The following is a 14496-nucleotide window of genomic DNA, read 5'->3' as shown; positions in this document are numbered from 1 at the left end:
CAGGTCAGTCTCTAGAATCCCGTTCACTCAGAGCGAGTCTGCATGCAGCAAGCCAGTCTCTGCCCCTGGGCCCCTCTGTTCGCACAGCCATCCTCTGGGCCTCTCTGCACAGTCGTCCCACACAGCTGTCCTCTGGGCCTCTGTCCTCGGCGCTGCCACCACTCCAGCCTCTGCTCTGCTCTCCTGCAGCCTTGCAGCCCTGCCACCCTGTTGTGCCCAGAGCACTGGGTGGAGCTCTTTATATAGAATCAACAGCCCATGTAGCAGTGAGCTAGTCAAGCAGGGCCAGGTGAGAATCCTGGGCACAGGAACTCTCATTTTATCCATACAAGGCTATAGGGATTTTCTCCTAATGGATTTAAAGGTGTTAATAAGTCTTAGAGTATTGGAGATGACTGAGTTAGATTGCATTAGAATTAGAGAAGCTCTGGGAGATGTCAAATGAAGGGGTAGCCTAGTTAGCACATGAGCTGGGCTTCCTCTCCTGGTGGCACTTAGCTGGTGGCAGGGCTTTTCCATCTCTAAATTCTTGTTGGTGGCAGTGGAATGCTTGGTTCAGCTCTATTCTGGACCCTAAGGAGTGCTAAGCCTCTGAGCTGGTGGTCTGGAGCCCACCTTTGTGACTAGTGGACTGTACTCCTGGGGACATGAGGTAGATCTTTACCAGAGATACTGAGCCAGCTGCATTTGATTTTCAGTGAGTGACCTTAAGATCTGTGACTTTAGAGTTCATCTCTCACACACAAAGAAGGAGCGTTAGATGTGTGGGAAGACATGCGGTGAGACCAGTGCTGGTCTTCAGGGACTAGAAAACTGAGATGTCCTCTCTTCTTTCACTCTTTATCTGTATTTAGCACTGTCTCCTTTTTGTTTCAGACTCAGAAAATCTAGATTTTAAGCTTTTCCATTAAAGTATGTGGAGCTGTTAAGCCCACTCTTGGAAATAAATGTTAAGGAAATAAGTCAAGAAAATATGTATAAACATATTACAGCATTATCTGTAATAATGAAAAACCTTAAGAGTCTATCCAGCAGTAGGTGGAAAATGGCTCAATTTGGGGGAATGAAAAATACTTTAAAAGGCCATGTAAAAATATGAAAAGTGAAACAACTATGGAAGAGAAGATATACAGTGTTTATAACTGAATTATATCTAGAGACAAGGAGAAAAGTGATTAAAAATGGCTATGTAGAATTTTTTAAATGTGGAGTCAGTGCATGCTTCTGAAATTCACATGCAAATAAAAAGGCCAAGAATAGCTAAGATACTCTGAAGAACTAGGTGAGGAGATTTTTTTTCAACCAAATATCAGAGTTATAAAGTGATGATAATTAAAATAGCATGTTTTTGACAAAGGAGGAGACAGAACAGAGAGCCCAGAAGCAGAACTCATCCACTGAGATTGATACAGAAGAGTTGGCATCACAGATTGGCAGGCAGAGGATGGACTGTGCAGTCAAGAATTGGTGCTGGTACAGTTGGATTGAAAAATCAGAATTGGAAACTATTGGATTCCTGCCTTATAGTATATACACTAACAAAGCAATTATAATGAATTCTATAAAAATTCTGTAAGTATAGGTGAAAATCATTAACTTTAACTTCTGACCTAAGGAAAGATGTCTTGAGACACAAAAGCACTGACTGTAAAAGAAAAAATGGTTAAGTTTGAATACATTAAAATGACTAAATTTCTCATCACTAAAAGACACCATGAAGAGAGTGAGAATAAAAGCATACCTGGAAGATTTTGCTTCACAGGTAGCCAGTACAAATTAGTATCCAGAGCAGTTAAAGACCATCAAGAAGAAAGGGACAAGCCAGCGTAAATGGAAAAAAAACAAGAAAAGAATTTCACAGAAGGGGAAATAAGAATGACTTATATAAAAATATGAAAAGTTGCTCAGTTCATTAGGGAGCCTCATTTGTAACCAGGTGATTATTAGTTTAAAACCACAATGGAATACCATTTCACAGACAACAGATTTTTAATTTTAAGAAGACAGTTGTAGGAGCACAGAATTATATACACTACTGGTAGGAGTGTGCATTTCATTAGGCCCTTTGGAAAATTACTTGGCATCACCTCCTAGTTTATTACCCTGGAGAAGCTTGAGCATGTACATTAGGAGACGGGTACAGAGATGTTCACAGTATTGTTCTTCATAACGAAATGGAAACCATGTCCATGAGAAGAAGAGTAGATCATAAATGTATATTCATCTAGTGCATAGTAGATAGCAATGAAGATGATAAAGCCATGTGTGTCGTGACCTGGAGGAATCTCAAAATAATACTGTGGGGAAAAAAGTCCCTAAAAAAACCATATAGTATGATTCCAATTATGTGAAGGTCATATACAGATTAAAAATTAAACAATAGATTGCTTAGGATTGAATATAAATAAGGTAAAATAGTAAAGAAAAAAGGAGAAAATGTGTAACACATAATTGAGGATAGCAGTTACTTCTAGGATGTGGGAGAAAAGAAGTAGAGCCTCAGGGATACTAGACTATCTCTGAGGCGGGCTGACGAGTGCACAGGTGTTTATTACTAAGCTGTACATGTCCTCTCCAGCTAGTCTTTATATGTATGTATGTTTTAAAACTTAAAAAATGTATAAAATAAGCAAAAATACCTAGAGTCTTATTTTTCTTCATCCCAACCAATAATACACAAAGTAACTCCTTATTTTTTTTTTTTTTTATTGAAGGGTGGTTGACACACAGTATTACATTAGTTTCAGGTGTACAACACAGTGATTCAACATTTATATACATGATAATTCTAGGTACCAGCTATCACCATACCACGTTGTTACAATATTTTGACTATATTCCTTATGCTATACATTACATCCGGGTTACTTATTTATTTTACAATTGGAAGTGCGTGTATATATATATATATTTTTTTGTTTGTTTGTTTTTTGTGAGGGCATCTCTTATATTTATTGATCAAATGGTTGTTGACAACAATAAAATTCTGTATAGGGGGGTCAATGCTCAATGCACAATCATTAATCCACCCCAAGCCTAATTTTCGTCAGTCTCCAATCTTTTGAAGCTTAACGAACAAGTTCTTACATGGAGTACAAATTCTTACATAGTGAATAAGTTACATGGTGAACATTACAGGGGCAGTCATCACAGAAGCGTCCAGTTTTGCTCATGCATTATGAACTATAAACAGTTCAAATATTAATATTCATTTGATTTTTATACTTGATTTATATGTGGATACCACATTTCTCTCTTTATTATTATTATTTTTAATAAAATGCTGAAGTGGTAGGTAGATACAAGATAAAGGTAGAAAACATAGTTTAGTGTTGTAAGAGAGCAAATGTAGATGATCAGGTGTGTGCCTGTAGCCTATGTGTTAATCCACGCTAGACAAGGGCAATAAAACATCCACGTATGCAGAAGATTTCTCTCAGAACATGAGGGGGGAGGTTCTAAGCCTCACCTCTGTTGATCCCCAATTTCTCACCTGATGGCCCCCCTACGACTGTGCCTGTCTTAGGTTGTTCCTCCCTTGAGGAATCTTACCCGTCTCTGGCTAACCAGTCATCTTCCGGGGCCATACAGGGAAATGTAAAGTTGGTAAGTGAAAGAGAAGCCTTATTGTTTGAAAAGGTTAGCTTTTTACTTCTTTGCATATTTATGCCCTGTGGGTTCTATGCCCAGCATTTGTCTTGAGGTGTCTTTACCACTTGGAAGAATTATGATACTTGGTAAATTCGATATATGGCACAGATTCTATTTAAGGGTTGTAATTAGGAAGGAAGAAGAAAAGCTATAGAAGTAGCAGGCGGAAGAAAACCTGGGGAGATTGATTATTTCTTTGACATATCTTCTTGTAGAGTAACTTCAGCATGTATAGTTTTTAAACTACTAAGTAAATTGTGCACACACATTAACATAATAAGTAACTCCTTATTTTATGTTTTGTTTTGACCCAACTTGGGATTTGGGGCAATTGTATGTTTTGTTTTAGATAGTTAAAAAGATCAGCATGTTTTTTTTTTTATTAAGTTATCATTGATATACAATCTTATGAAGGTTTCACATGAGCAAAACTGGTTACAACATTCACCCATGTTGTCAAGTCCCCCCCACACCCCATTGCAGTCACCGTCCATCAGCACAGTAAGATGTCACAGAGTCACCACTTGTCTTTTCTGTGCTATACTACCTTCCCTGTGTCCCCTCTACATTATGTGGATCAGCATGCTTTTTGAAATAAACAGCTGACTTTAGAAATGAGCCTGGCTAACTCACCATTAATGGGAAAATGGTTTTGGGAAAAGGGGAAACCATGTGTACATTTTTAAAAAAATTTTGATATCAATAATTACTTGAACAACATTATGGTTACTAGATTCCCCCCATTATCAAGTCCCCCCCACATACCCCATTACAGTCACTGTCCATCAGCGTAGTAAGATGCTATAGAATCCTTACTTGTCTTCTCTGTATATACTGCCTTTCCCATGCTCCGCCCCACATTATGTGTGCTAATCGTAATGCCCCTTTTCCCCCTTATCCCTTCTTTCCCACCCACCCTCCCCAGTCCCTTTCCCTTTGGTAACTGTTAGTCCATTCTTGGGTTCTGTGAGTCTGCAGCTGTTTTGTTCCTTCAGTTTTTTCTTTGTTCTTATACTCCACAGATGAGTGAAATCATTTGATACTTGTCTTTCTCTGGCTTATTTCACTGAGCATAATACCCTCTAGCTCCATCCCTGTTGTTGCAAATGGTAGGATTTGTTTTCTTCATGTCTACATTTTTGAAACAATGAAGAGAGAGAGGGATTTATAGAGAGTGAATATTACAGGGATGGATTTATAGAGAACAGGCTCACGAATGGTAATGATTTAGTAATACTGCTCCTACTACCAGCAGTGATAGTGTAGTGGGGAGATGTCATTTATTGGAAGCTTTATTGTGAGTTATGAGCCCATATCATCCCTTCTTTATGGATAAGGAGACCAGGAGTCCACAGTCCCCAAAGCAGCATAGCTGGTTCTTCGCAGAGCTAGGATTTTAGCCCATGTCTTATATAACTGTGGATCCCCATTATACTGTAGTGATGGAATCAAGTGATTTTAGCACGAAGAGGTCACAAGTAGATAGCATAGTTTCAGATAACTGAGAACTAAGTTGTAGAGGGACATAGGGCTTGTTCTGGGTTGCATACTAGAAGCAGTGATGAAAGACTCAGGAAGACAGCCTTCTGCTCAGTGTGAGAGACAGAACTCCAGCTTCTGCTCCTGACTCTGCTGACCCCAGCGTGGGTGTGCAGTGGGTGCTCAGTGACTGCTGCCTGAGGAAGTGAGGAGGCCACATGAGGATGTGGGAGCATCCCTGTGGCTACAGCTGCCTGAGCAGATCCAGTGGGCGTCAGTTTGGGTCTCTGCAGAACATTCCATGATGCTGGCTAGAAGTTGGACTAAACGCCTCATGGCCTTTTCAACAAACAGTAACTTCTGCCTACGTGATCCTAGTTAGAATTCTTAGCCAGTAGTAAATGTATTCCGCTTGAGGAGCTTTGGGAATTCTTTTGAGTTTATCCCCAAATTAGTATAAAAAGCACTCTGAATTAGTTGATGGCAGGACTCATTTCTTTTCTCCTGCTATATTACCAGCATCTAGCACGTACCTAGTATGTACTGATCTGTAGTGAGTGAACTGCAGAGAGAAACTGTATCGTGGAAGGGGCAAACAAACCAGTGGACGCTGGTATGGTGTTCCAGAGACTTTGGTCAGGCTTTAAGGAAGAGCTCTTGTGATTGTTATGCCTGCCCATTATCCTGCTGGCTTTGGGTACTTAAAAACGCGTTTTGACAGGAGCGGCACCTTTCTTTGAGTGATACTGGTTTGGTGGCCACAAGGGATTTTTCTTTGTTAACTGTCATGAATAGGACCAAGATGCACTTGACGAACCTGGTAAATTACTACCACGTAATAGTAGAAAGCTTTCAGCTCTTCTTAGCTTTGTGAGAGACCCTGTATTTAAGTGCTTTTCTTTTTTATTTATTTATTTATTTATTTATTTTTTTATTGAAGGGTAGTTGACAACAGTATTACATTACATTAGTTTCAGGTGTACAACACAGTGATTCAACATTTATATACATGATAATTCTAGGTACCAGCTATCACCATACCAAGTTGTTACAATATTTTGACTATATTCCTTATGCTATACATTACATCCCGGTTACTTATTTATTTTACAATTGGAAGTGTTTATATATATATATATATATATATATATATTTTGTGAGGGCATCTCTCATATTTATTGATCAAATAGTTGTTAACCACAATAAATTTCTGTATAGGGGGGTCAATACTCAATGCACAATCACTTAAGTGCTTTTCTATGAGGCTCTTTTATTGCTCTCAACAAACCTGTGAAATTCTGGACTGAAAGAGATGCAAATGATTTCAGTTGGATTTTTGGGCTAACTCAGTAATTTTCTCTGCAGACCAGAGTGAGTTCCGAGCAGGAACACTTCCTCATTGTACCTTTTGGGCTTCTCTACAGTGAAGTGACTGCATCCAGCTTGGTGAGAATGTCCTTTTCCTTTTGGGGTCATGAATGTATAGGTCATATTAGATAATTAAACACCTTTTAATATAATTAGGCATATAAAATCCAAGAAAGAGGAAAAGGTCTATGTTCTGGGTGATTAACTCAGAGAAAAACCTTTAAAATTAGTTACAAACACTTTGAACTTTGGTTTAAATAATTTGTAGAGTAATTTGAAACCCTCTTGACATTTTAGAATCTTGTTTTCTTAACTTTCAGGTGAAAATCAATCTCCAAGGAGATGTTGTAGATCGTGGCAGCACTAACCTAGGAGTAAATCAAGCTGGCTTCACATTACACTCTGCGGTTTATGCTGCACGACCAGACGTGAAGTGTGTCGTGCATATTCACACACCAGCTGGGGCCGCAGTGAGTGCACCCACTTACATTTTAAAGCTGTTTTGTGAGAGGCACTTTACATTTACTCTGAATCACCCTTTCTTGTAACAAGTCAGTACACCTGATTTTCTGGCTTAAAATAGTGTTTTTTTTTACTCACTAAGTTTGCCTTTCTTAAAATAATTGTTTTCTTTTAAAGGATCTGTATGCTATCTACTTTTGAAAAACCTGTAAGTCTGGAAAATGTCTGTTAGACTTAATTAGGACGTCATAGTTTTGCAGGGACCCAGATTTCAGTGTATTGAGGCTGTTGGGAAGTACAAAATGACAGCAGTAAATGGAGTCCTTGTTTGAGAAGAGGAATGGGAAAGGGGTGGTGGGCTGGGGGCAGCTGGGGGCTCAGGGAAGGGTTAGTAGAATGCTGGAGACTTGAGTGTGCTGATGGGCTATGGAGAAGGACTTGCGCTTGAGAGGGAGGTTAATGGTTTGAAAGAAACCCGGCCAGCTCCACTGCAGATGTCCCCCCTGCAGAACCCAGAAATACGAAGGGGGGCAGTTGGTGGAATAGGGCTCAGTCAGCCTTTGGGAGACCTGCCTCTAGGCCCAGAGCCCTGGCCTGCTCAGCAAGCCCAGCCCTTGTGCGGTGAACAGGCTTCCCTGACAGAGCCCCAGGCCCCTCAGCATGAACAGGCATGGTTTGTGAAAGCAAAACACTATAGAAGTATCTAGAATTGGCTTTTCATCACCAATTTTATATTTTAATGACTTTATGGGCAGATAACCTCATTGATTCAGTCATGCTGAATTTTAACCTATTTTGATGTTTTAATGTCCTGCATTTTAGATTGGGTGAATATTGGCTCTAGTTTATTTATTTTACTTTGAAGATGTCAGCATCAGAATTTACCATTCTCTGAATTTTTTCCTTAAACAGTGCATGCTCTTCCAACCACTGAGAAGTCCATGCAAAAAAGAGTCCTTTTTTTTAAAGAACCATTAGACATACCTTTGAGAATACTGTTACAACCAGCTACCACGTAATTTGTTTTAACAAAATAACATTACTTGGTAAGGATATTTCTTCTTATAGAAAGGCTAATTCTGTGAAAGGAATTAAATATGGAGTTGCCTTTTTTGTGCTGATGTCTGTTTAGATGAACTTTTTGGTAGAATTGTTACACCTGTAGATACTGTTCCAATCTTTGGATCCTGTTAGTTTAGATAGAAGATTTAAAATTAGCATATTCTAAAGTCAATTTGGGAAACTTAAGGCTATATGAACACTTAGATTTTTGCTTAAATAAATGTAGTTACTGAAGTCATTGTATAATTACAGTAAACTTTTATAAACTTGCTTTTATCTAATTTTCAGATGTTTTGATCTCATCCACAGCATAAGATGAAAAGCACACAGAAACTGCGCAGCACTTCAGAAACCTCTCTGCGGTGTTGTGCTCATTCTTAGGAAGCCATTGTCCCTCCTTGCATTAGATCCAGGGCTCTTGTTATCATTAAATCTGAGCTCATACGGTGTTCCTTATCCATGCAGAGAAGTCCAGAAAGATGTGGGATTTCTTGTGAGGCTCTCCCAGCTTAGTGATACTTTTGATTTTTAAGTGTAGGCTGTTAGGAAGCCCCAGAAGTAAAGTTTGTCTTAAGTTCATGGGTTCATTACTGAGAAGAGAACAAAGTAAAATATGATGCCCTTTTTTTATTTCTTTGAGAAAAGCATTTAGCATGTTAGTGTGTAACTCTTGATTGTCTTTATTTGTGGTTCCTGCTTATTTCTTAGGTGTCTGCGATGAAATGTGGCCTCTTGCCAATCTCCCCAGAGGCACTTTCCCTTGGAGAAGTGGCTTATCATGATTATCATGGGATTCTGGTTGATGAGGAGGAAAAAGTTTTAATTCAGAAAAATTTGGGGCCTAAAAGCAAGGTCAGTAAGCATCTACTTTGGTGTTTAAATTTTCGAGGGAAGAAGGAAAAAGTTGAAGTGTCAGCCTTCCTGCCTCATTCCACTGGGCTTTCCTGTTTTCCCCTCAGGTTCTTGTTCTCCGGAATCATGGGCTTGTATCTGTTGGAGAGAGCGTTGAAGAGGCCTTCTATTACATCCATAACCTCGTAGTTGCATGTGAGATCCAGGTAGGTGGTGGCCATTCCGCTCCATCTGCAGTTTATGTTGGTGTTTGTGTGGTGTCCATAGATTTTTGATCCTTGTTTTGTAGGAATGAGTATTTGAGCAATCTCCTTGCCAAAGACAAGCTCATGGATTTAAAAATTGACCAGGCAAATGCCGTTTCACAATTTCAGTTAGAAGATGATTGTTGGGCTTTTCATTTCTAATTTTTTATTTTTCAAATATGTGACTCAGTACCACTTGTGCAGTCCTAGTGTGTGCCAGCCCGGCCATTAGGTGCTTTATGGACATTGTTACATGTTACTTCACTTGACCCTCATGGCCCTCCTCTTGAGAAAGCAGTTTGGAGAGGTGGAGGCTTGCCCGTGGTCTAATGGCTGTGCATGCCACTTCTGCCGCTCTGCTCAGCCCCCACTTTGTATTCTCCCCACTGTTACCTTCACTTACATCTGTGCAGTTGTGTGGTCCTGTCACCTTCAGAGGGTCTGCAGGGCTCTTTGTTTTCCCAGTTCTTTGCTAACTATGAGTACACAGTGTTGTAATGTTGAAGAGAGACTTCTGAAAATAACCTTGTGATTAGTCTGTCACTATCTGCCCTACATTTTTTATTCTTACCCTCCAATGATTTGGTTTCTTTGGAAACCTACATTTCTGTTTAAGTGCCACCTCCTAGTTACCTGGTCCTCTTGCTCTCAGGAAGAAACTCAAACTGTGGTGTCTCCTTGTTTTGGGAAAGGTCCGAACTCTGGCCAGTGCAGGAGGGCCAGACAACTTAGTCCTCCTGGATCCTGGGAAGTACAAAGCCAAGTCCCGCTCCCCGGGATCCCCAGCAGCAGAGGGCGCCGGACTGCCTCCCAAGTGGCAGGTTGGTGAGCAGGAATTCGAAGCCCTCATGCGGATGCTTGATAATCTGGTAAGAATGTTGTTCCCACTTGCTGAAGAAGCCTTCGTTCCAAAAGGACAAGCGGTGGTGTTTTTATAACAAGTGAAATAGTGTGAAATTGCTGTCTTAGTTCAGTGTCTAGATGAGTGCTTTCACCCTCAAAAACCACAGGGAGGCACCAAGGCAGTTCAGCTTCTACATCGTGATAAAATATGGAGGTGAGGGCGGCTTGTTGTATCTTGTGCTTTAAAGGCGGTCTCGTTGGGATTGCATGGACAGGAGCGCAGAGAGCGTTCTGCCCTGTAGTGAGCTGCTGGCTAGCTTGCCCCTGGAGCAGCAGAGTCAGCTCGGCAAGCCATGGCGGCGGGAGCTCTTCTAAATCAGCCGGCCAGGTGTTCTGATTTTTGTTTGAGCTTCAAGTTCTAGCTGTTTGGAGCCTGATGACTATGCTCTGCAGATGTTTGCTGCCCGTTTGCTGCGTGGAGACCCTTTCCTCCTCCCTCAGGGATGTGGAGCCCAGCACGGCCCAGTGTGGGGGCGGAGGTTTCAGCATAGTAGGTACATTAAAATCATACAGACAGCAGAGCAGTCTGTTTCGGGGTTTTGTGAGGGATTTCATCCTCTTGCAAGGATCAGGCAGAAAACTTTGTGTAGAAAATGACACTTGGAGTAGGTACAGTTGTGACAGGCTGAGCTGGGAGAAGGAAGGCATCTGCAGCAAAGGCAGTGGTGTGACTGAAGACGTGGCAGAGGGAGCCTGGCTGTCAGGCTGGTTTCTGATTCCAGGGTCCTCAGGTATCCAAAACAAGGCCCGCAGGGGCAAAGCAAATGGCGCTTTTCAGGCTGTAGGGGCACCTCGTAGGTGGGGGCCTGGGGAGCCCGTCCTCCTGCCGCATGACATCAGGTAGTAGAAACGCAAGAACACGTCACAGGAGTGTGGGCCAGAGAGACCGTGGGAGGGCTGGCGTCCTCACCTGTGGCTGTGGCTGTGCTGGGCTCTGGAGAGCAGCCCTGGGGCCGGCGGGACATGCTGCGGCCCAACAGAGTCCCACCGGACTACTGGACCAGGTCGCAGAGAGAGACTTCCTTAGTTTATGAATTCATTTGCTCTGTAGAATGGATTGCGTTAACTGACTGTCTATTCTTGAGCCTATGGCCACCAGCAGAGCACAGTTCGTGCCTTCAAGGAGTTCATAACCTAGTGAGGGGGCTGGACAAACAAACCCAGCACAAGTGATCCATTCCCTGGCGGAGTGTGGCAAGCACTGCAGCACAGAAACGGGGCCTGGGCCAGGACTGGTCAGGGCAGCAAGGGAGGAGCTGAGCTTGCCAGGGAGATGGAAGCAGCAGCTGCAGTTAGGTGGCGGGCCAGGAGGGTGCGGCGTCAGGAAAGGCACCTTGGAGGAGGACTGGGTGGGGCTGCAGGGGCCCTGGCTCCGCGCTGGTTCCTGGTTGCCCCCAAGGAGCCCGGCAAGGCGAGGCGCATGGGGGTGGCCCAGCCTCACAGCCCTTTCCTCCTGGCAAACACTTTGACGCTTCACTTCTCTTGTATCTAAAAGTTAGGTGGGGAACAGGAGAGAGGAATGAGAATCAAGAACACTAGCCCACCACATCTTGTGCACTCAGTTAATTCTGGAGAGCAAGAACCAGACAGTGACTCTAATTTAATAAGGGAGGAAGAGAATGGATGAAAGATGAACGCGTGAGACATTCACTTCAACAAGGATGTGTTATTCAGCACCTGTAAGGGGCGCAGGGTATGCCCGACTGTAAAATTTGAAGGTTGTTGCATTTTTAAGAAAGAAACTGGACAGCAGTCACTGATTGTAGTCTGTGTTTAGCATTCGTTCATTGGGTGTGTTTGCTCATAACTGAGGAGGGTGAACAGTAGTTGAACCTTACACTGTGAGGAATGTTTCGTTTCAACATGGAGAGTCAGGAGACATGCTAAATTGTTTCCCAAAAAATCAAGATACAATTCTAGCTTCTCCAAAGAAGGAATAAACCCCTATTTTTAAGTATAAGCCATTTAGGAGGTCTGAATATTGCCTCCAGTGTTAGTTTGACAGCATTTAAAGGGGAAGAAATAAAGGAAAAACCTTCTGCTTGGGATAATATTTGGTGAAGTCTTGGGTGGTTGACCCTAAAGCCATGAAACTTATACAAGAGTCCTGGTTCTCTAAACAAAAGGAAAGTTGAATTAATTAGAACTGATTTTCTGAGGACAGTCCTTTTATAGCTGAGTCACTGTCTTTTCTTCCTCAGTTAAGCACGCTCATCAGTGGAAGAATTGCCAAAGCAGACATTACCCGTCTTCCCGAGGACAGTTAAGGAAAAAACCACAACCAACCAACAGCTTCATTTCAGAATTATTACCACCCTTTAAAAAATGTATTAAAAGAATGATTGGTAATGAATGTGGCCCCACAAAGATGAGCAGGACTCAGAGGGAAGAGAAAATTTCTGAATTGAAAGGAATGTAAATGCTGCTGAAAAGTACCTCAGCAAGCAGGGTGCAGGCCACCAAGCCATCTTTTGTGACTAGCATTGTGCAGTCCCTTCAGGTCTGAGCTGTCCTGTGGTTCATTGTAGAGCTGCTGTGCATGACTTGGTCCAGACAGGAAACCATGTGTCAGGAGTCCAGGAAAGCTGAGTAAGGTCTGCAGGTCAGGGTCTCACAAGGCTGCAGTTAGGGTGTTGGCCTGGGCTCCGTTCTCATCAGAAGACTTAACTCGGGGAGAGTCCACTTCCAAGCTTTCCCACGTTGTGGGCAGAGTTCATTTTCTTACAGCTGCAGGAGTCATGGCACCTTGCTTCTTCAGAGCCAGCAGCAGACAGAGACTCTCCAGATGGGTGTTATACTCATGCAGTCCATGCTCTCACCTCTGCTGAGCTCCACTGGTTAGAAGCAAGTCAGAGGTCCCAGCCCTGCTCTGGAGGGGGTGGCACTGCAGGAGGTGAGGACCGTAGGGGCCACTGTAAAGCCTGTCTGCCACATAGCCAGTGCTAAGCACTGGCTGGGGGGCATGAGTAAGGCCCATCCTTGCCTTGGAGATACTATCTGGGGGTGGTTAGCAAAAGGGTTGGTGCACTATGGTGGGCTCAGTGCCTTGCAGAGGTGTGAATTAGTGGGCCTCGTGCTTTAAAGCACAAGAAGTGGTTACAGGGCAAGGTCAGAGGTTGAACTTGAACGTTGTTACCATCAGAGGTAAAGTGATTTTACTGAGAACCAGTAGTCATGGGATGTGCTTGTCTGGTCTTCCCTAAAAGTTACCTCAGTATTTAAACTGTGACTTAAAAGGGAAAAAAATTAGGTTGGTTAATATAACCTGTACTGTAGCCAGCAAACTGAACATGCCATGCAGCCAGCACCCAGGTCGATAAACAATACCAGTACCTCAGAAACCCTTTCCTCCTTTCATTACTTACCCACTCCCAGGTAACGACCGTCCTCTCTTCTAACAGCAAAGACAGGCTTTGCCTCTTTCTGTACTTTCTATAAATGGTATAAATGATATAGTATATCCTTTCCATTTGGTTTCTGTCACTCAACCTCCTACTTGTGGGGTTCATCCTGATGTAGCACCTGGTAAGAGTATTTACTCTGATTACCGAATCATTTTCCATTACATGAATAACCACAGCTTACCCATCCTACTATTGCTGGGCTTCCAGGCTGTTTCTCATTTGGGGCCATCAAGAAGAGTGCTGCTGTCAGCATTTTAGTGGATGTGTTTACCTTTCTGTTGGGCATGTGCCTCGCAGTGGAATCACCAAGCTGAAGGGCAGGCATGTGTTCTGCTTCTGTAGGTACTTCTATACAATTTTCCAGGTGAAACTGTCTTATGATCTGGAATATTGACTACCTTTCACTCTCTTTGGATCCTAGGGTTACAGAACTGGCTACCCTTATCGATACCCTGCTCTGAGAGAGAAATCTAAAAAATACAGCGATGTGGAGGTTCCTGCTAGCATCACAGGTCCCTCCTTTGCTAGTGACGGTGATTCGGGCACTTGCTCCCCTCTCAGACACAGTTTTCAGAAGCAGCAGCGAGAGAAGACAAGATGGATGAACTCTGGCCGGAGCGACGATGCTTCTGAGGAGGGCCAGAATGGAAGCAGTCCCAAGTCGAAGACTAAGGTGTGGACGAACATTACACACGATCACGTGAAACCCTTGCTGCAGTCTCTCTCGTCCGGTGTCTGCGTGCCAAGCTGTATTACCAACTGCTTGGTCTGTGCCTACCTTACTGTTCATAGTTAGATGATGTAGAGCAAGTTGGGTGGCTGGGGCTTCGGAGGCTTTGGGAATCCAGCTCTGATCCAGACTTAAAGAGAAACTTTGCTCCTTAACCTACCTTCTTTAGCCTGAACCCAAATCTGCTTTATCCATCAGCTATAATTCAAGTAATACCGTCTGCTTGAAACTGCTTAAGATACGTTACCTTGCTTCAATAATTCCAACACTAACTAACCCTATACATAGCAAAAATACTGAAGAACTTATGTGTATTAACCTAAAAGTAGGAGCTGCATTT

The 14496-nt window shown here is 42.7% G+C and overlaps 1 protein-coding gene across 10 annotated transcripts in view; it reads left to right on the top strand.

Annotated features, from left to right (window-relative positions):
* ADD1 (adducin 1) overlaps positions 1-14496 on the top strand; it is a 71085-nt gene that overhangs the window by 40724 nt on the left and 15865 nt on the right. For 6 of the 10 annotated variants that reach the window (XM_036921250.2, XM_036921253.2, XM_057502016.1 and 3 more), the window contains exons 5-10: positions 6496-6576; positions 6819-6968; positions 8731-8874; positions 8982-9080; positions 9812-9988; positions 13848-14192. In XM_036921250.2, coding sequence (XP_036777145.2) covers positions 6496-6576; positions 6819-6968; positions 8731-8874; positions 8982-9080; positions 9812-9988; positions 13848-14192 — 996 coding nt within the window. The remainder of the gene's footprint in view (positions 1-6495; positions 6577-6818; positions 6969-8730; positions 8875-8981; positions 9081-9811; positions 9989-13847; positions 14193-14496) is intronic. The other 4 variants (XM_057502015.1, XM_057502017.1, XM_057502020.1 and 1 more) reach the window with 1 other exon arrangement.

Source organism: Manis pentadactyla, chromosome 5 (assembly GCF_030020395.1).
Source record: "Manis pentadactyla isolate mManPen7 chromosome 5, mManPen7.hap1, whole genome shotgun sequence".
NCBI lineage: Eukaryota > Metazoa > Chordata > Mammalia > Pholidota > Manidae > Manis > Manis pentadactyla.
The sequence above is the reverse complement of the archived record's forward strand: the minus strand, read 5'-3'. Positions and strand labels throughout refer to the sequence as shown.